We start from the raw sequence: 22,616 nt of genomic DNA on the forward strand, positions 1-22,616 counted from the left end.
CGGCACAGTCAAAGGAACAAACGTACACTTCAACTGAGATACAGGAATTTAAACAACTAATGCTAAATCAGTTCAAAAAGTTTAGAGAAGATATTGCAAAACAGATAGAGGCTGTAAAGGAAGCACTGGGCATGTATACGGCAGAAATCAAAAGTTCAAAAAAACAACTAGTAGAATCTATGGAAATGAAAGGCACAACAGAAGAGATGAAAGACAAAATGGAAACATACAACAGCAGATCTCAAGAGGCAGAAGAAAACACTCAGGAACTGGAGAACAAAACACCTGAAAGCCTACACGCAAAGGAGCAGATGGAGAAAAGAATGAAAAAATATGAGCAACGTCTCCTGGAACTCAAGGATGAAACAAAGTACAATAATGGAAGTATCATTGGTGTCCCAGAAGGAGAAGAGAAGGGAAAGGGGGCAGAAGCAATAATAGAGGAAATAATTAATGAAAATTTCCCATCTCTAATGAAAGACATAAAATTACAGATCCAAGAAGCGCAGCGTACTCCAAACAGAAGAGATATGAAGAGGCCTATGCCAAGACACTTAATAATCAGATTATCAAATGTCAAAGACAAAGAGAATCCTGAAAGCAGCAAGAGAAAAGCGATCCATTACATACAAAGGAAGCTTAATAAGACTATGTGCAGATCTCTCAGCAGAAACCATGGAGGCAAGAAGGAAGTGGTGTGATATATTTAAGATACTGAAAGAGAAAAACCACCAACCAAGAATCCTGTATCCAGCAAAGCTGTCCTTCAAATATGAGGGAGAGCTGAAAATATTTTCTGACAGACAATGAGAGACTTTGTGAACAAGATACCTGTCCTACAGGAAATACTAAAGGGAGCACTACAGGGTGACAGAAGACAGGAGTGCGTGGTTTGGAACACAATTGTGGGAGATGGTAGCACAACAATGTAAGTACACTGAACAAAGGTAACTATGAATATGGTTGAGAGAGGAAGGTGGGGAGCATGTGAGACACCACAAGAAAGGAGGAAAGATAACGACTGGGACTGTGTAACTTGGTGAATCTACAGTATTCAATTGTGACAAAATGTACAAATATGTTGTTTTACGAGGGAGAACAAGCAAATGTCAACCTTGCAAGGTGTTAAAAATGGGGAGGCATTGGGGGAGGGATGCAATCAGCATATACTAGAGACTGTAACTAACAGAATCATCATATTATGCTTCCTTTAATGTAACAAAGGTGATATACCAAGGTGAATGCAGATAAGAGGGGGGGATACAGGAGGCATGTTAGACAGTTGACAATGGTGGTACTGTCTGACTTTATTCTACTTTGATTTAAGGTTATTCTTCCTTTTGCTGCTCCCTGTTATTTTTTTTTTCCTCTCTCTTTTGCCTCTCTACCTTCTTTGACTCTCCCTCCTGCCTTGTGGAAGAAATGTAAAATAAAGGTTATAAATACTAGGAAAAAAAAAAAAAAAACTTAGAGCAGACAATGCTTGTGATTAAATATACAAATATAATAAAAGTTTTTACATGAGAGAGAACAAATGAATGTGACCACTGCAAAGTGTTCAAAATGGGACGATATGTGGAAAGAATGCAATAAATGCAAACTAGGGTCCAGAGTTAGCAGTAACATTGTAGTATTCTTCCTTTAATTGTAACAAAGGCAACATACCAAAGCTAAATATCAGTAAGAGGGGGGATATAAAGGAGGGATATAGGATTCTTGTTGTTGTTGTTTCTCCTTTTTATTTTTTCCCCTCTTCTTTCTTTGTGGAAGAAATGGAAATGTTCTCACATAGATTGTGGTGGTGAATGCATAACTAAGGGATTATACTAGGAACCATTAACAGTTAACTTAGGATGGATTGTAGGATGTGTGAATAAAATGGTTTTTAAAAAAAACAGAAAAATACAAGTGCTGGAGAAGATGTGGAGGAGAGATATACGTATTCACTGTTGGTAGGGAAACAGATTGGTGCAGCCCCTCTGGAGGGCAGTGTGGCGTTTTCACAGGAGGCTTAGTGTAGGGCTGTCATATGATCCTGCAACCCTGTTATTTGGTATATACTTGGAAGAACTGAAAGCAGGGATATGAATGGTCATTTGCACACTGGTGTTTATGGCAACAGTTTTAACTGTTATTTCTAAATTCTGAGATGCTGAGCCCTTTGTGTATAACCTGGAAGTTCTCTGGAACACTGGGTATCTCTGTGACACCTGAGACTCACAGTTAGATTTCTACAGTTTTGAAAGTCAGCTTTACTCCATACAGCAACTGTTAAAGAAGCTAAAAAAGAGACCAGACTTCAATTAGAGACATAAATAAAACGGACTTGGTTGGGACCAAGGTAAATCAGAGCACAGGGTAAAGGATGATAATTGACTATATTTTAAAACTTTAACTTCTGCATGAAACCAAAGGACGAAATGTTCATTTAGTAGAAAATTTCTATTTTCTGTAGCACACTGTCTAATTTAACCTGTATAGTCAGTTTATTTAAACAACATAATTACATTGAAACTAGAATATGGAATGAGATCTTGTATTTCTGTACAGGTTAATGTAATACCCCAAAATACATCCAAGAGTAGTGTGGGCAGAAAATAAAAAGGTATTTGCAAAGTCCCCGTGAGGGACTGGGAGAAAATGTTGAAATATTAAACTTCCCCACCTGGGGAATTCCTGATATTCTCACAAGCATTAAGGACTCCCAATTTAATATGCCAAGCCCTCGATCTTGGGGCTTACCCTACAAAACTTATTTCTGCAAAGGAGAAGCTAAGCCTACATATAATTATGCCTAAGAGTCACCCTCAGAGAACCTCTTTTGTTGCTCAAATGTGGTCTCTCTCTCTCTTCTTTCAGCCAACTCTGCAAATAAATTCACTACCCTCCCCTCTACATGGAGCTTGACTCCCAGGGGTTATCAATATTCCTGGCAATGTGGGTCATGACTTCCAGGGATGAACCTGGCCCTAGCATCATGGAACTGAGAATGTCTTCAAGACCAAAAGGGGTACAATAAATGAAGCAAAGTTTCAGTGGCTAAGAGATTTCAAATAAGGTCAAGACATCATCCTGGAAGTTATTCTTATGTATTTTATAAATATCCCTTTTTTAGTTTTTGTGTATTTGTATGCCTAGAAGAAAAGACCTGCAACTACAGAACTGTAATCCAGTAGCCTTGCAATTGTATAACTACATAGCTTTTATGGTATGACTGTGTGACTGTGAAAACCCTGTGAATGTTACTTCCTTTATTACTGAATGAACAGATAAGTAGGGACAGGTGAGTAATAAAACAAAGACCAATAAATAAATAATAGGTGGGGAGAAGGGGTATGAGTGTTTTGGGTGTTCTTTTTTGTTTATTTATTTTTGGAGTGAAAAAAAATGTTCTACAAATGATTGTGATGATGAATGCACAAATACATGATGATACTGTGAGCCACTGATTGTATACTATGGATGGATTATAAGGTGTGTGAATATATCTCAGTAAAATTGCATTACTATTAAAAAAAAAAAAAAAAAAAGCTTAGCACAGCCCCTGAAATATCATTAGAGCTCACAGTACTATTATTCAAGATGCATTAATGAGTTACATTTTAAGCCTCTGAACACTCAGAATTTTGTATGATTTATGTTTTTTAATTTGAACAAGACTACACTAAACAGAGGAAAGTATAAAAACTTGCAAGCTCATAGCCATGACCCCAAGTAAACTAAACTTTTCATACAGGATCTATCTTGCTTTAGGAAAAAGATGTCCTTCTGAAGAGTTGTGTTAAATAAAATATTAAAGGGGAGTCTGCTGTTAAGAAAAATACTGAGTTTAAAATCCTTTTATTGACAGAAGGATTTAGGTGCCTGATTCAGATTTGCAGAAAGAATCAAGTCTTCCTAAAGTAAGGCACACCTAACAGAAAAGAGCACAGCCTATAAACATTAGTATACCTCATTTCCATACACATAAGAAATTTGAAATATTTAATATTTGTGCTCTGAAGAGCAAAAATATTCAGATGAAGATTAATAAGATTAATAAGCTAGGGATTCTACATAAGGATTGCTTCTCAGAAAGCTGAAAGGCAAACTTGTATCATACTGAATTGCTAAAAAATTGTTTAATTATCACCTTCCAAAGAAAGAGTCTAGAGAAAAATCAGTGAAGGATAAGAACATAAAATATCTACCCAAAATGCCTGGAAATGCTAGACGAGGTAGTTTCTTTTGTACTGGAAGCACCCGTGAAATCCACACCTGAGGTATTGGATGAATGTGCAGTTCCCTCAGTTCTCCTGAGACAAAAGAATGTAAAAGGTATAACGACTATATTACACAACAATAGAAATACTAATTCCCCCCAAAAGAAAATTCCTAAGAAAGGAGAAAATAACTTTCTATTTACCCTATAGAACAAGGTAAATCCAAGGTAGGATTCTCTGAAATTGATTCCTTATCCTAGAAAATAAAACATACTTAAAAAGTGATTCTTAAAGTAAGCTGAAAAAAAATTTGCTTCTCAGCATGCACCCTTCCTCTCTGAGAACATATACCAACATATCCTCTTACCAAAGGTGGCTCAGCAGTTTTTTGAATCATTTTTCTTGTGTATGGGCCAGGTGGACGACCTACAGATTTTTTCTTTCCTTTTTTTTCTATGCCATTGCTTACTTCCCTGAAACATAAAACCATTATGTATTTAATCTCTGCATTAAAAAAAGAAAAAGACAAGGGACAATATACACTGTCATAAGAAACTACTTATGTAATGATTAGATATATACATATTATATTTTTATATTAATGATCACAAAAGCTACAGCAAATATAAATTGAACCTGTAAGTTTAGTTCAGTGTGCAGTTAAGACATACCAATTTAAATATTTCTTGAATTATGAGATAGTTACATTAAGCAAAGTTAAAGAAAAAATGTTCTCTTTAATATAATTCTGAAAAATATACAACACCTAAAGATTTTTTAAAAAATCAACAGATAAACCTATATTGAATGGAAGATTTCAAAACTCCTAAAAGTTCAATTATTTAGTTAAGGTTGTTACTATTTGGGGGATATTTCAAAAATTTACTAGTCAAAATGATTATGAATTTAGCAGTTAACCTCATGAGGCCAGGCAGTAATGACAGTAGCTATCAACAGAGGTTGACTTTAGAGATAAATACATATATTATGGATTCTCAAATGATGCTGTCAGAAAGGGAATGAAGCCAAAGTGGCAGAGGTAAAGAGGGAAGGAGGAAGAAATCCTTCATTAAGGCATGCGTCAATCAAAGGAGAATATTAGAAATACCTAGAAAACCATTTTTGAAACAAAGGCAAACATGTAGTGACAGGAAGGGAAAAAATGCAATAGTCAGCGACATTTCTAATTAATAGAAAAGAAGAAGAAAAGGGCAAAATGGCAATAAACAGAACATCTATTTCATTTATCCAAAAAACATTACCTACCATATAATGCAGGATATATTAGATAACAGGGATACAAAGATGCAATAGGGAACTATGCTAAGTGGTTCATAATATAGTTAGAAGGTGACAAATGTTTATAAAAACAGGTTTAAAAAATGGGCTAAGTGCAATGAGAAAGTTATCCAGGTAACTTCAATTGAAGGGGGTGGGAGGGTGGACAATATTATATAATAGGCCAGAAAAAGCTGAATAGAGAAACCAGGAAAAGATTTTAATCCTCCAGACATCAAATTAAGGTTGAGGGATAAAGGTAGAAGCTCAACAAGGAGGGGAAAAGAAAGGGAGCTAGTGGAACAAAGCAGAACTAAAACTATAATCAAAGTCTCAAGATTAGGAAGAATGAGGGTATATATTTTTGAATGAAAATCAACCTAACATTTATGAAGAATCCCTGGAATAAAGAAAGTTCTCTCGGACTAAAAGGAACAATCCATACCTAGACTCCAGAGGAACCATGGATGCCTTTAAAGAAAGATGAACCCTCACTTGGCACCATCACAAATGGAATATGCTATCAAAATCATGACAGGAATGACAAAGTTTGTGGAATTCTTTTACCTAATTCATAATGTGAGCCATTGCTAGTAAATGATTAAGAGTAATAAAATTTGAATGTAATAGGAATAGTAAGCATGTTTAGGAAAGAAACTCGATAACATAATATCTACTTTATTAAAAACTTCAAATGGATATGAAGCACTATCAACTCTCTGTAATTACATTTTCTTTCTCTTCAAGATGACTATTTCATCCCTTTTATTTGCTCCCTCATTTCCCTCTCAGTACTCCCGACTCTCAGCTATCTTTGCCTCATATTTCATTAAGAAAATAGAACCTACCAGGCAAGAACTTCAGTAATCCTCCAACAGTCAAATCCACACAACTACCAGCATTTGAACCCATCTTCTCTATTTTCACCCCATTTCAACAGAGGGTTATATATCTTCCTACCAAAGGCCATTCTCAAATTTAGGTTGAGATCCCTTCCCTTTTGGATTTGCAAAGACTTTAGTATCTTCAAGTATCTTTCCTCTCTCCTACACCAATCTTTTTCTCCGCTGTGTCATTCCTATCAGCACACAAAAATAGGTTCTAATTAACTACCATCTATTTAAAAAAACCATCCCTTGACTATTCCCTACCTTCTCTGCTGCCATCCTATTTGTCTACTTCTCTTCACAATAAAATTTCTTCAGAGTTGTGTTTCCACTTGCTCCCTTTTAAGTTCAAAATTCTTGAAAACTGTCTACTTTTTCCCCTCTTTCCTTTTTTATTTTGAATCTGCCTATATTACTTATTTGCAGGGGAAGCCCCATACTGACCTATAAATTGGACAGTACTATATTTGATCACACTTCAACCCATTCCAATTGGCTTTACTACCTTCACTACTCCAAAGCAGAACTAAAGTGCTTTTATCAAGGTCACTAATAACAAAATTTTGCCTTATTCAATGAAAATTTTTTCTCACATCTTAATCCACCTCTCAGCACCATTCAATACTGTTTAATACACCCATCTTTATTGAAACACTCTCTTTCTCTTGGCTTTCATGACACCAACCTTTCCTGGTTTTCCTCCTACTTCACTAGCCATTCTTTCTTAATATCCTTTGCTTATTTTACCTCTTCCAGATCATAAAATGGTGTCAGGGTATTATTGTGGACCATGTTTTCTTCCTTTCTTGTCTTTCTTACTCTGTTTCTTTCTCCACTCATTCCCAAGATAGTTTTATTCATTCTCATGGCTTTATAAATCAGCTTTCAAATTTATATCAACTGCTCTGACCTCCTCTGAACTCCTGACTTAACACATCCAATTGCTTATCTACATCATTACTTAGATATCCCTCATAGAAATCTCAAACTCAAGTGATTATAAAACAGAACACACCATTCACCTTGCCAAAATCTATTCTGCCAGATCTTGTTAATAGACACTACCCACCCACAACTTTCTCAAGCCAGAAATCTGGGCATCATTCAACTTGATTCTTCCTTTTCTTTTCATAAATTTAACTTAGCAAATCTAATCAATTCTGCCTCCAAAAAAGATCTCAAAACTATTTTCTCCCCATTTGTTACCACCTAATCCCACATAAGCAACCATCATCCATCTCTCACCTAGACAACTGCTAAAGTCTAATTTTCCACTTCTACTCTTATCCCTATATGTACCCATTTTCCAAATGGCATATCTTTTTTAAAGATAATTAAATCAGTCTACATCCCTTAAGTGGCTCCCCATTATTGTTAGTAAATCACCCAAACTCCTTACAACACCTACAATATGCTACATGATCAGGCCCCATTCAGCCTTTCCAACACCAGATGCTATTCTCTAGCCCTCTACTGAACCATACTAGGCTTCTGTGAGTTTCTAGAACACGCCTCAGGGCCTTTGAACTTGATATTTCCACCAACCGGAGTATTTTCCCCTTTGTTCTTCATATTGTTAGCTCATACTCTTTCTTTAAGTCTCAGCTTAAATATTATCTGAAAGATGACTTCCCTAAGACTCCTTTCTGAAGTATAAAGTCCTCTCATCTCTACCCATTCCAATATACTCTAATACAGCATGTTGTTTCCTAAATGGCACCAGCACAATCTGTAATTATTTTGTTTACTTTTTTATCACCTTTCTTCACCACTATAATATATGTCCCATCAGGGCACTGTATTCCAGAATCTAGACAAGTAAGGTTCTCAATAAATGTGCTGAATGAATGAATAAATGAAAAAATGAATGAACAAATAAGCAGGCCAGTACTTCAGCTGTTTGCTAACAAAATCAATAGAGCCTATTCCTAGAAGGTCAAAGACCTTTAAAAAGAAAAAGGATAAACATCTACCATTAACACTTTGTATTTGTCTAAGCAAGAAATAAAAACAAAAAAAAACCAGGAAAACAAATCAACAGACTAAATAACATGCATATTTAGTTACAAATAAGCTAAAGAGAAAAACTAAACCACAGATCAACTTTTACCTTGAATCAGATATAGGTTTGGATGCCTTTCTGCCTTTAATTTTAAATTCATGGGATGTTCCTTCAGGTTCTTTCTCTGCTTTGAAAGCCACATTTGGTGGCACAGGAGGAACACGAATTCGCAACCCAAACAAATGCTTCTTCTTCTTTATTTCTTTCCCAGACATAAACCTAAATTTTTGAAAAAATTAACTAAAAATTTAAAACTGAACACAACACATGGCAGACCCTAACCCACAGCTTTCAGATATGAGGCCCTTATACATGAAAGCCCACCCATTACTACAAAAACTCCCGCTTTCTCCTTGCTTTCCTTGATCCTTATCTGTCCAGAGATGGTCCACAATAAAACATGGTCAAGGGAGGGAAATGGGGTAGAATAGGAAGGGAGAAGAGCACATCCCCACTTTTCTTTTTAAACATGGCATAACTTGTCAAAGGAAGGAAGACGAGGATAGGATGTTCTTTTTATTCCCAATAAGTTTTTCCATATTTTAATGTCATCTATTAGAAATATCTTGGGAAAGGTTTAGGAAAAGAATTCTATTTCAGAGTGGATTTGTGAGGCAAGAAACCCCGTCAGAAGCAATGGGTTGGACGGTACTGGAAAAGAAAGTAGAAGGCCAATTGTAGAGGGAAAGAAAGAAAGGAAAGGAGAAAGAAGAGTAGAGAGGAAAAAGAAGGGGAGGGGAGGCGAGGGGAGAGAAGGGAGAAAAGGAGTATCTAGAGTGCTAGATCGGAACTGAAAATAATATGGGGAGGAGAAGTGCTATTCAGCAGAGTGTGGGTCTTGAGCATCTAAAAAATATGCTCCTTAGCTCCTCCCCCTTCAGTCCTTAGGGCACTTATTCTCCAAACCCTCATCTACTTTAGCTTTACTGGCACTTGCCTAGCCACAAGAACCATTACTAATTGCTTAGAGTTTTCTTCTACTTATAAGCAAGTTTAAGAAAGGGGAGTTTTCCATTTCTACCATAACAAGAACGATATATTTCTAGCATCCCATATTGGAATTCAGACTTCATTGTTCCATAAAATATTTTTACCAGTACAATTATTACTTAGATACCTCACAGCTTTTTGAGTTAGCCTAGGTATCTAGCCACTGATAATTATAACATTATTTAAGGGGGAAGTTTGTCAAGTTCAAAGAAGCAACTTGTTGCAAATAAAAATATTGTACTTCAATAGTTGGTTGGAGCCAGCATATACATTTCGAGAAATTATTTCTACTGCATTTTGAAAATATTTTCAAGATATAAAGACATGCTGATAAAAAGGAAAGATCTATAACAGAATTCATCAGTTAAGAAATATTACTTCATTATCAAAACCTCAGACCACTAATCCCACTTTTCTATAACTGATGGTAATAACTAATCTTAAAACAGATCTCAATCTTTTAAAAACCCATATTCTCTATAATATTTTCCCTATCTTTTTGTATATTCCCACCAGCTAACAAGATCTTAATTTTACTATCAGTAGTTTGCATTATAGAAACAATTATTTCTTGAATATGCTTTTTTTCAGCTGAAATGACCAAATCCCCCTAGAGATATGATATGCCTCCCATCCACCATTCCCAGAAAGAAGGATTGCTCTTCCCCTCTCCAACCTTTGAGAATCACTGCTTTACTCTGACTGAAAGAGAATGGGACATTAAAAAGTTTAAAATGGAATGTACTAGTTCTATAAACCAATCCCACAACTCTTAAAACAATGTCATTATTCCTTATACTTACTAAGTGTCTCCCTCTTAGGGATACATAAAATAAATCAACTTACATGGTCTTGTAATCATTTAATGCCTCCAGAACATGCTCATATCTTTCAGATTTTGGTGTGTCTGCCAGCTGTGAAGTATCAAGAAACAATTTAACGCACTACAATTTCATCATTTAGGAATATACAGGTGCTAGATAGAGGCAATGTGATGCAGAGGAAAAGTGTACTGACTGGTAGTCAGAAGGTCCAAGTTCTAATTCTAGGTCCTCACTTACTAGCTGTGTGACCTAGGGCTATTTAACCTCTTAAGGTTTATTTTTTCACCTGTCAAGAAGGGAGTATAAAGCCTACAGGAATTATTTTACTAGTTTATTGTGAGGATCAAACAATATGTCTATGAAAGGAACTGTAAACTATATAACCACTATAAAAATGGGATTTTATTATTATTAGTTATCATTAAAATGGGTTTTTAAAAATTCTATTACCTGGGGAAATAATACATTTGAATTATTTTAATATCAATCATAAGCATTTCTTAGACACCAACAGGAACTTAAAAAGGGAATAGACACACACCATTTTTATTTCCCAATGTTTCTAATATTAGCATAAACTAATTAATTCCTAATTTTTAAAAATACTATGCAATTTGGGAATTTTACTTTCCAAGCAATTATAGACTCTAGCCAGCCCTAAAACCCACTATAATTTTTTTATCATCACAAACCATTTTAAAATCTAAACATTCAATCCTAGAAAATATTCCATTTTGTTCCAACAGGGCTTCCCCAGAGACATTTCTGCCTCTCATTCAAAGTTTAAAAATGGAGGCCATTAGCAGAATTTCTAAATTATAGAAGGACTATCCTGAATTAAAGCCACAAGGACTTTAAGAGAGAGCATCCAAATTAGCACAGTTGATTTTTAAAATTACAGCCAGTATTTTACTTTATCAGTTCAAACTCCCAAGCCTCAGAACTGCTTCAAATGAAAACAGATGAAAAACAAAAACAAAACAAAACAAAACCTGCCAACTAGTATGCTGGAGCTAGAAGAGATGTGTCAAGTCATCTATTCCAATTCTCTTTATTTTGCACATGAGTTAACAGAAGAGTTAAATAAACTGATCAAATTCACATAGCTAGTTAGTGAGAGCCAGAACCTGAAGCCAGATAATAATAAACCCATTAATTCAACATTCAGTGAGAGCCCATACTGTGCCAGCCAAGTTGATATTAAAAGAAAAATGCTTAGGATTCTATAGGACAGTTTGGTGCTCATTCTTCTACACCATACCACCTCTTCCTACTATAATTTCTTAAGTGTCCGATTTCTATTAAAGGAGAAATTATATAATCAGACTTTATGGCTTGAAAGAGACCCTAGATGTCCATCTAATTCAAGCTTCTTCCCAATGTAGCAATCTCTTTTACAATAGAGACAGTCACTCAGTCTTAGTTTAAATATTTCCACTGATAAAACTAAAGAAGCACCTACTAAAGGAGCCATTTCAAACTGGACAAAACTTTCCTCTCTGGAACTCTTCTATTCCCTCTTTTACAAAAGAGGTATTCAAATATTTCATAGCAGCTATCATCTCTAAGTGTAAGATTAAGTTAAAAGTTTTTAGCAGCCACATCATATTATTTCATATTGAACTTACAACTAACTAATCCAATCTTCTTCTTGGCTCCCCCCACCCTGCATTAACTCCAAAATCTCACCAAAGCAAGTATCCCTTTGGTACACACGGATGTATGTGTTTAAGCCTAAAATAACTTTATAACTATATTGATTTCATTTTATTTTCAGTTCAGTGTTCCAGATGAACTTTCTCTTGATTCTGTCATCCTTCTTGATTTGAATGTAGCAACAAAGACAGAACTAGATCTCAATTAGTATCTTCCTCAAGAATGTCTCCAAGCCACTGACTGCTTTTGATACTGTCATTCAATTAGCTACAAGTCCATTTAATTTTTACTATAATCAGTTCAAATATCAGTATCTTATCTGAAATCAAGATACTACATCTACACCATGGGCACCATATCATTTGGCAGACCAATCTTGTTAACCACATCAGAAAAGAAACCAGGGACACGATTTATTCTAATAAATCAGTGTTTTTCTTTATACCTTTTTAAATCTTCACAAACCATATATTTGAAAAATCTACTCTGCAATTTTGCTGACAACATCAAAACTGACCTTGCCATTTCTCAAATTCACTTTTTCATGTTTTGAAAATCACAATTAACGCTCTCTTCTTTCTTTTGCTACCTGTTCTCTATGGTTTCTCAGAAATTTTTATCTCTAAGTTCCTTCAGCACTCCAGGACTGTTTTGCCTAAGACTCTATATTTCAACTCAACATAAAGTGGTCAAGAGTTCTCCTTCTAGGTTTTGCAAACTAAGAGTGCAAGTGTTACAGTCTAAATTAGAAAGTCTATATTAGAAGAACATCATATCCTAGGCCTTCCATCTGACCATGAGGCTTATTATATATATAGTCAAAAGAATTTGTTTTGTTCTTCCCTTTTCATACACTAAGTTCACACTATGGTTTGCTTATTTCTGTAGACATAAATGTATCTTATCATTCTTCCCTTTACTGAAATATAGCACTTCAATTGCCAATATTGGTATCCAGGCCACCTAGGCTAAAGGAGGCCAGTAGCTTAACTGGCATGTTTGCCAACCTATAAATAATGTTAATATGATAATGATATAATAATTGGGATTCAAAGTCCCAAGTATTACTGTTCACCAAATTTCTTATAATTTTCACACAAAAATATTATGCAACATTTTTTTTCTAGCCAAATATCACTTCTACTTTATATTTACTATGAGTTTTTATCTATGCTTTTCTCCCCACCTCCCTCAAAAAAATGAGGCAGCACAAAATACATTTTTTTGCTTTCAAACTTTGGGTTTTTAAAATTTAAGACCACAGTTAACAGAAAAGTGGGTCGTCTTACATAACTAAGATTTCAAATCTTAAGAATCAAAGACAAATGATAATAGGCAGAGTCCAAAAAATATCAATATCACATTTTAATCTCCCCAAAGCAACCTATTACAACAGTGATACTTCATTGTTAAATAAAACTTTAAGCAACCTTTACTGGGGTCTCAAATATTACATTATATAATTTTACTAGATCCAAGAAAGTATTTCAAAACATACTAGGTTCCTCAAACAGCTACCTTAAGTCTATATAATAATCATCAAGGCATCAAGGCTCAAAGATGTAAAACAAAACTAAACTAAACACCACACACATAAGGAAATATATCATAAAACTAACATTAACTTCTAACATGGTCTAAAAGTTTTAACATCTCTTACTTCTAACATAGTCTAAAAGTTTTAACATCTATTCACAGAAATCCTATAAAGTAGTTGACTAAGAAGAAAATAATGATAGATGAATGCTAAATGTCTTTCAGTATGAAAGGATACTGTCTCCAAAAAAGTTAAATATTTTTAAAACTACTTTTTATTATTAAAAAAGGTCACATTACTTCCTTTAAGACAATTAAAAAACCCCACAGTACAATAAACAGAATACCTTTGGTTTCATAAGATTACACCAAGTATCCAGAAATCTAATTATATACTTAAGATTGGACTTCCAAAAAACTGTTGAACTCCCAATTTTTTTAAATACCACTAAAGTTTAGCCAGTGTTATCATATACAGCATATGTAAAATTAGTTATAATTCCACCCAGGAATCATAAATATGGATAAGTAACTCTTTGTAACTAGGTATCTATTATACATTCCAAAGAAAAGTACTAAGAAAATTTCAATAAACTTCTCACAGTATCAAAAGATTTTCTTCTTTTATATGGTGAGGGGGGAGGGGCGTTATGAGGCACTCATACTTTACTCAGAAAGTAAAATCATAACACAACTACTGTTCTGTTTTATTTTTGAGGAGAAACTTATAGGGCAAGTTTCTATATCATCATATAATCTATAATATGTATAAAAAGAACTGATGTTCAAAATGACTCTTTTGAGTATTACAAAGTACTCAATTAGTCAAAAATATTATACCTCATTTACACTATTTTCCTTGCCTTGAAGTCATTAACGCTTTATATAGAAAGATTTTCAACAGGAATATAAACAAAATGAAATTTATGTTTACCTAAATTTGATAAGTAGTGACAAAACTGAATTTCCAAATATTCTGGAATGATCCATTATTTATATGATCCTTGTTTCTATTAGCACAAACATTTAAACGTAAACTAAATAAAAAAACACTGAATAAACACTGCAGAGTGATATAAATATTGTAATCTCTTCATTATTAAAATCTTGTCCTAAAAACCAATCTAAATACAGTATAAAGATGTAAAAGATCACACAATTAATACCTGAACTTCTGTCTGTGAATAACTACTCTGAGCATGGGCTGGCCAAACTAATTAGTCTGAATATTTTCTTATTTTAATGCAGAAGAGCAAGCAATGAGTACTGATTAGAAAGTCACTTCTAATTATAAACTTCATGATTCAAAGAAATGGAAAATATTCCTCAGAAAGTAAAACTTTTTGGTTATAAACTTTATTATTAAATTTTAATCATATGCTTTTTGAAAACTTGAAGTAAAAAAGAAACATTTTTCCATATTGGCAAAAAATAACGAATCAAAATTTTTAGTTTCTAAGACAATACCTCACAGGCTACAAAAAATGAAAACACGTATCTAGTGCTCAAGGAAATTCTTTTCTGATATATATCAGAAGTTTTGCTGGAGTGGAGACATCTGAAATTCATCAACTGAATTCATTTCTTTAAAAATAGACTGAATTTTATTGTTTCATATTTTTAGTGTATTAAATAAAATTTGAACATTAACATTTAACATTTTAATTTTAATTGACAATGATAGTATTTTAATTAAAACATGACCTGAATTTTTACTTGTAAACTCACTGCCTACACATCAAGTAAGTACTAACAGAATTTCATCAAGTGAAATATAAAATCTACTAAATGTCCTAACAGGTATATAGAGATATCTACATACACAGATGCTAAAAGAACCATGGACTAGAAAGAAAGCATTTTAAGACGAATGTATTAAAGAATTAAATATTAAGATGACCATAAAGAACACAATAGTTACTAATGCTTTACCCTTACTTTTTCCTCTTATTATTCATCAGTTTATTAAAATTTATCAAATTTATAAGTCACTCACTTTCAACTTCATCTAAAAAAAGAAAAATTTAACAGAAAACTTAGTGGGAGTAAGTTTTATACTCCAATTCTAACTTCAATTGAGCTTCAATACTATCTTAGGCATTTTATTTTTATGCAACTGATCTACCACCAACTTTTCAATAAATATATATTGTACTCTCCCTATTGCCACATAAAACCCAAAACAACCACTTGATATTTTATTTGATATTAACCTTATAAACTGTCTCAAATCTAAGTCACAAATAAAGCAGAAATTGCTCCTAAATTTCAAATCAGTTTGCACAATTTTTACATCAAAAAGTAATTCATGACTAAAAGCCACACACCTAATTCCACATATCATAAAACATGTTTTAGTTTTAACATATATATTTAGTTTTAACATATATATTCTGATCTTTCTAAATAAATACTAAAAAGGAAGTAACTATTAAAACTTATTCTAGTTACTTTCCTCTTTGCACTATTCTGTATTTCAAAATCTTCTTAAATGCATAGACGTTACTTTCACATTCTTTAAAAAAAATTCTTTGTAACTTAGCTCAGGTCATGTTTTAATTAAAATACTACCATTGTCGCAAATGAAAGGCAAAATGAGATGTTGTCAGAATGAAGGAGGATAATCTCCAATTAAGATAGCTTTATACTTCATAACTCAAATCCTAACACTATTACTGGATCCCACCATTCCTGGAAGTCAAAGTCATATAAGGGAGTACCATCAAGATAGGAGAGAGGAGTGTTGATTACACCTCTACATTTATAGAAAGCTTAGAAGAAAAAGAGGCAAAACCATGAGTAAGATACCCAGATTTTACCCTCCATTCTATCTTTAACTATAGTGATTCTCACAACAGAAAATGGAAGAATTGAGTAATTTACTTCCTCCTAAATTTTTCCAGGGTCAACAGGCAGTGAACACTTGAGTGCAAGAGGGCTGCTCCTAATAGCGTTATCAGTTATTTTGCACTAGACCTAAAAATAAAATCCTGTTATAAGACTGATTTTTACATGTGTCTTAGATGTTTTTACAAAATCAAAACGAAACGAAAAAGATATCAAGAGCTAAGGAAATCAGCTTTAAGACCACGTACCTCTCCAGGGTGCAATCTATCCCAGTTTTCATTAATGTATGTCATAAGCTCAAGTTCAGAATCAAAGTATTTCTTCTTGTGAATAACACTTAGGTTGTAAAGGCATAGGTGTGCTATATCTACCCTGGAATTCAAAAATAATCAAAATACATGAAAACAACATTTTTGATTTACTGTTAAAAAGTCACACAATTTCTTTATAGTCAGTAATTAAAAACTCACATTGAATATTTATATGAATAGAGGGTCAATATTATGAGTAATATTTATAACACAATAAATCACTACCTAGGAAAATAATGAGTAAACACTGACTAACCATTTACTTATCTTGAGGAGAAAACTACAAACTAAAAGATAGCTGGATTATAACTCAAGAAGAAAATTTTCAAGATTTTTGCTTGTTTTCACTACAACATACAAGCTACAGAGCATATCATACTTTACTGTTTATTTAGTTAAGTCTTACCTGTTGCTAAAATATGTAAAATACTTAAAAAAAAAATTTTTAAGGACTTACTATAAATATTTTATCAGTAAAACTCCAAAACTCATTGCACAACCTGCCCATGCCCAAGAATTACTACATTGAAGCAGAAACTGGCAGATTTGTCATGACTTTTGTCTCTCCTACTGTGCTACTCTGAAAGCCCGAAGAATTACTACATTGAAGCAGAAACTGGCAGATTTGTCATGACTTTTGTCTCTCCTACTGTGCTACTCTGAAAGCCCGAAGAACTAGAAAAGAATTTTGAAGGCCTAAAAGATGTTTGAAAGTTACATTTTATGTGACTGAAAAACAAACATGTGCCTTATGAATTTAACAATAAAACTAGATAATTGTTAGTGAAGATATGAGTCTTGAAGATAAATGAAAGAAAAGAAACAAAGCCAGCCATAAAGAAGAACAAATTTTATTTACCAACTAAAGTAAACAGAAAGTTTCATTCAACAGGCTAAAGAAAATGACTCTTTTTTCCTTAAAGAAATCTCCATACTTACCACTGTAATGGTAGACGTTTGAGGTATTCTGGTCCAGAACTGCAGACAGAGCAAATAAATGTATAAAACCTAAAGAAAAAAGAAAAGAAAAAAGATACTGAGTAATCAAAGGTATACATAGATTTAGCAATTATACTTAATATTCAGCAAGTGAATAACCTAAAATTGACTGAAGGACCAATACTCAATATAAAGAAAAATATAATTTGAATTATGACACTGTATGAGATTTAAGAAATTTCTTTTCCAATAATGGCAAATGATAAAATAGTTCAAATCTGGAGGAATGGGGCAAATTTTTCAACCATAAAGATATTCAGAGTTCACAAACAGATTCATATGCATCCACAGTTTACCGATAACTTATGTGTGCCAGGAACTGTGATCGCTGCTCCCACAAATATCATTTCTTTCAATGCTCAAAACAAACTGGTAAGATAGGTCCAGAGGAGACAAGCTGACCTTACCACAGTCACAAAGATACTAAGTGACATTAGCCAGAATTTAAACAATTGTTTTTGATGCCAAATGTAATGTTCTATCTTCAATTTTTCTTCCTAGAGATCTCTCTACTGTACCACATTGTCCTAATTCAGAAACCACATTAGATCTGCTTTTAAAAATTCTTTAAATCTAAAGTGCAAGCAGTATCTTTATCAAGGTTCTATAATCTTTCTCAATTCTCTGTCATGGGATTTCTTTGAGGTTCCTTTTAGTAATGAGAATAATTTATACCAATGTAAGGCAACAGGATCAAATATAACCATTGATCAAACAGACAAAATCTTCTAGAATAATATGCAAAGCATAAAAATTATGAGAATTTTATATTATTCAATATACTTTTTCTCTGAAGTGACCTCCTTTACAAGTCACTATTAAAAACTATTTTAGAAATCTGAAACTGCAAACAATCACCATAAGAAAGCCCCAAAAATCAATCAGTAAGGTTCAAATGCACTTCTCACCTGTCTCCAAATAGCATTGGCTTTTGAAGGCATTGCACACAAGCCTCATGAAACCACTGTTTACATTTACAGCACTGCAGCATCTTTAAATACCAACTATAAGAAGAAAGTGAGATTAAAATTACTACTTTTTAATGGGATAAAAGGTTCATTTTTTTAAAAAGCAAAAGTGGCATTATTCAGAATACAGTTCTGATTAAACTATCATGTTTCTAATATAACTGGGCCAGTTTGGATGTATTATGTCTCCCCCAAATACCATGTTCTTTGATGCAATTTTGTGTGGGCAGATGTATTTAGTCTTGATTAGGTTGGAACCTTTGGATTACGCTGTTTCCATGGAGAGGTGACCCACCCTGCTGTGGGTAAATACCTTTGATTACATTATTTCCATGGAGGTGTGGCCCTGCCCATTCAGCATGTGTCTTAATTAAATCACTGGAGCCATGTAAAAAAGCCATGCAGGCCCAGACACTTGCTGCAGCTTAGAGAGATATTCTGAAGACTGCCGTTGAAAGGTGATGCTGACATTTTGGAGAACTCCATTTGAAACGCAACCTGGGAGCAAGCAGACAGCAGCCACATGCCTTCACAGCTAACACAGGTTTTCTGGATGCCAATGGCCTTTCTCCAGTAAAGGTACCCTATTTTTGATACCTTAAGGCCACTTTATGGCCTTAAGACTTACTTTGTAACCAGATAAACCCCCTTTATAAAAGCCAACCCATTGCTGATGTTTTGCAAAATGGGAGCATTAGTAATCCAGAACAATAAGAGTGTCGAATTTTTTTCATTTCATCCCAACTCGCTCTTTTAAAACTCCTGAAAAATAGATCTACTGCTAGTCAACAAGTCCCATCAGTAGAGGGTGTCTCCCATAAAAGCCTCAAAAACACGGCCACACAAAAACCTGCAGAGCAATGTTCATAGCAGCCTTACTCATAATTGCAAAAAAAAAAAAAAAAACTGGAACCAAACAAGAGGTTCACCAACCAGTGAATGGATAAACAAATGTGGTACATCCATACAATGCAATATTATTCAGTGATAAAAAGAAATGAGTTATCAAGCCACAAAAAGACATGGAGGGAAAAAAAAATGTTTTTTAAAAACACGGAGGAACCTGAACTACATATTGCTAAGAGAAAGAAGCTACTCAGACAAGACTATGTACTCAATGATTCCAACTACCTGACATTTTAGAACAGGCAAAACTAAAGAGACATTACAAAAATCAGTGGCTGTCAGAAGTTTGGAGAAGAGGGAGAGAAGGTATAAAAAGGTAAAGTACAGGAGGTTTCTAGGGTATTGAAATTATTTTGTATGAAATTGTAATGGTAGATACATGTCATTATGTATGCCAAAAATTTGTACAACACAATTAATGAACCTAACTTTAAACTATGGGATGATAGTTAATAATAACGTACCACGAACTATTCATCTATTTTAACAAGTATACTACAATAATGCAAGTTGTCAATAATTGGGAAACTGTGTGAGGGGTAGGACTGGGTATACCAAAGTCTATGTACTATCTCAATTACTGTGCAAATCTAAAACAGTACTTTAAAAAAAAAGTCTATTAATAATTGAAATAAAAATCCTCAAAACCTGGGATTTTTTCCACCTCGATTCTCTACACTCTAAAAAAGCTCACCCTGAGATCGCTGGCATGTTTAACTGTTGGCCCATGTGCAGGTTATACTCATTTTACTGCGCTTTGCAGATAGTACGTTTTTTACAAATTGAAGGTTTGTAGCAACCCTGTGTTCAAGCAAGTCTATCAGCGCCATATTGCCAACAGCACGTGTTCACTTCCTCTCCATGCTACATTTTCACAATTCTCACAATATTTCAAAGTTTTCATTATTATTATTATTATATCTGTTATGATGATTTGTGATCAGTAATCTTTGATGTTACTACTGTAATCGATTTGGGGCGCCAAGAACCGCACCCGTATAAGATGGCAAACTTAATCAATAAATGTGTGTGTTCTGACTGCTTCACTGACCAGCCGTTCCCCATCAATCTCCCTTTCTTTGGGCCTGCCTATTTCTTGAGACACAACAATACTGAAATTAGGCCAATTAATAATCCTACAATGGCCTCTATGCGTTCAAGTGAAAGGAAGAGTCCCATGTCTCTCTTTAAATCAAAAGCTAGAAGTAATTAAGGTTAGTGAGGAAAGCATTTCAAAAGTCAAGACAGGCCAAAAACTATAGCCTCTTGCATCAATGAGCCAAGCTGTGAATGCAAAGGGAAATTTCTTGAAGGAAATGAACATACAAATAAGAAGAAAGTGAAACAGCCTTATTGCTGATATGGAGAAAGTTTCAGTGGTCTGGATGGAAGCAGGGTCCTAACTCTTTAATTCTATGAAGGCTGAGGTGGTGAGGAAGTTGAAGAAAAGTTTGAAAGCTAGCAGAGGTTGGTTCATGAGGTTTAAGGAAAGAAGCCATCTCCATAGGATAAAAGTGCAAGGTGAAGCGGCAAGTGCTGACGTAGAAAATGCAGCAAGTTAACCAGAAGACCTAGCTAAGATCATTGATGAAGGTAGCCACACTAAACAACAGATTTTCAGTGCAGACAAAACAGCCTTCTATTGGAAAAAGAGTCCATCTAAGACTTAAATAGCTAGAGAGGAAAAGTCAAGCTGACTCTCTTGTTTGGGGGCCAATGTAGATAGTGCCTTTCAGTTGAAGCTACTGGTTTTTTACCATTTTGGAAATCCTGTGCTCCTTGAGAATTATGCTATATCTACTCGACTGTGCTTTATAAAACAAACAACAAAGCCTGGATGACAGCGCATCTGTTTACAGCATGGTTTACTGAATCTTTTACGCCCACTCCTGAGGCCTAATGTTTAGGAAAAAAGATTCCTTTCAAAATACTGTTCACTGTACAAAGAGATGAATGTTCTTTTCATGCCAACTAACACAACATCTATTCTACAGCCCATGGATCAAGGAGTCATTTCAACTTTCAAGTCTTATTATTTAAGAAACACATTTCATAAGGCTGTAGCTGTTGTAGACAGTGGTTCCTCTGATGGATATGGGCAAAGTAAATTGAAAATCTTCTGAAACAGATTTACCATTCTAGCTACCAATAAGAACATTTGTGATTCATGGGAAGAGATCAAAATACCAACATTAAACAGAGTTTGGAAGAAGCTGATTCTAACCCTAAGGGTGTCTTTGAAGGATTCAAGACTTCAGTGGAGGAAGTAACTGCAGATGTGGTGGAAACAGCAAGAAAACTAGAAGTAGAAGTGGAAACTGAAGACATAACTGAATTACTGCAATCTCATGACAAAACTTGAACAGATGAGGCACTGCTTCTTATGGGTGAACAAAGAAAGTGGTTTCTTGAGATGGAATATACTCCAGGTGCAAATGCTGTAAACATTGTTGAAATGACCACAAAGGACTTAGAAAAGTCCATAAATTTAATTGATAAAGCAGGAATAGGGTTTGAGAGGATTGGCTCCAATTATGAAAGAAGTTCTACTGTGCATAAAATGCTGTCAAACATCATCACATGCTAAAAAGAAATCTTCCGTGAAAGGAAGAATCAATCAACGCAGCAAATTTCACTGTTGTTTTATTGTAAGAAATTGCCACAGTCATCCCAAGCTTCAGCATCCACCACTCTAATCAGTCAGCAACCCTCAACATGGAGGCAAGAGCCTCCACCAGCCAAAAGATTACAACTTGCTGAAGACTCAAATGGTGGTTAGCATCTTTTAGCAATGAAATATTTTTAAATGAAGGCATGTACATTGTTTTTTAGATATAATACTATTGCACACTTAATAGATTACAGTATAGCACAAACATAACTTTTATATGCGCTGGGAAACCAAAAAAATTCATGTGACTCGCTTTATTGTGAATATTCACTTCATTGCAGTGGTCTGAAAGCAAACACCATCTCCAAGCTATGCCTGTATTAAATGGCAATAGGCGAGCCTCAAATTATGATCATTCCATTCTATATCCTACACCATATACCAAACTTAACTCAAAATGGATCAATGACCTAAATTTAAAAACTACAACTATAAAATATAAAACTCTTAGAAGAAAATATAGCGAATTATCTTCAGGA

General features: G+C 34.2%; 1 protein-coding gene across 3 annotated transcripts in view; it reads right to left on the reverse strand.

Annotated features, from left to right (window-relative positions):
• Positions 1-22,616, reverse strand: part of MTF2 (metal response element binding transcription factor 2) — a 103,877-nt gene that overhangs the window by 6,153 nt on the left and 75,108 nt on the right. For all 3 annotated transcript variants that reach the window (XM_037826622.1, XM_037826621.1, XM_037826623.1), the window contains 8 exons: positions 18,501-18,596; positions 17,533-17,601; positions 16,531-16,654; positions 10,266-10,333; positions 8,478-8,648; positions 4,570-4,675; positions 4,406-4,458; positions 4,191-4,295 (listed from right to left, as the gene is read on the reverse strand). In XM_037826622.1, the coding sequence (XP_037682550.1) occupies positions 4,191-4,295; positions 4,406-4,458; positions 4,570-4,675; positions 8,478-8,648; positions 10,266-10,333; positions 16,531-16,654; positions 17,533-17,601; positions 18,501-18,596 (792 nt within the window). The remainder of the gene's footprint in view (positions 1-4,190; positions 4,296-4,405; positions 4,459-4,569; positions 4,676-8,477; positions 8,649-10,265; positions 10,334-16,530; positions 16,655-17,532; positions 17,602-18,500; positions 18,597-22,616) is intronic.

The sequence above is a fragment of the Choloepus didactylus genome, chromosome 2 (assembly GCF_015220235.1).
Source record: "Choloepus didactylus isolate mChoDid1 chromosome 2, mChoDid1.pri, whole genome shotgun sequence".
NCBI lineage: Eukaryota > Metazoa > Chordata > Mammalia > Pilosa > Megalonychidae > Choloepus > Choloepus didactylus.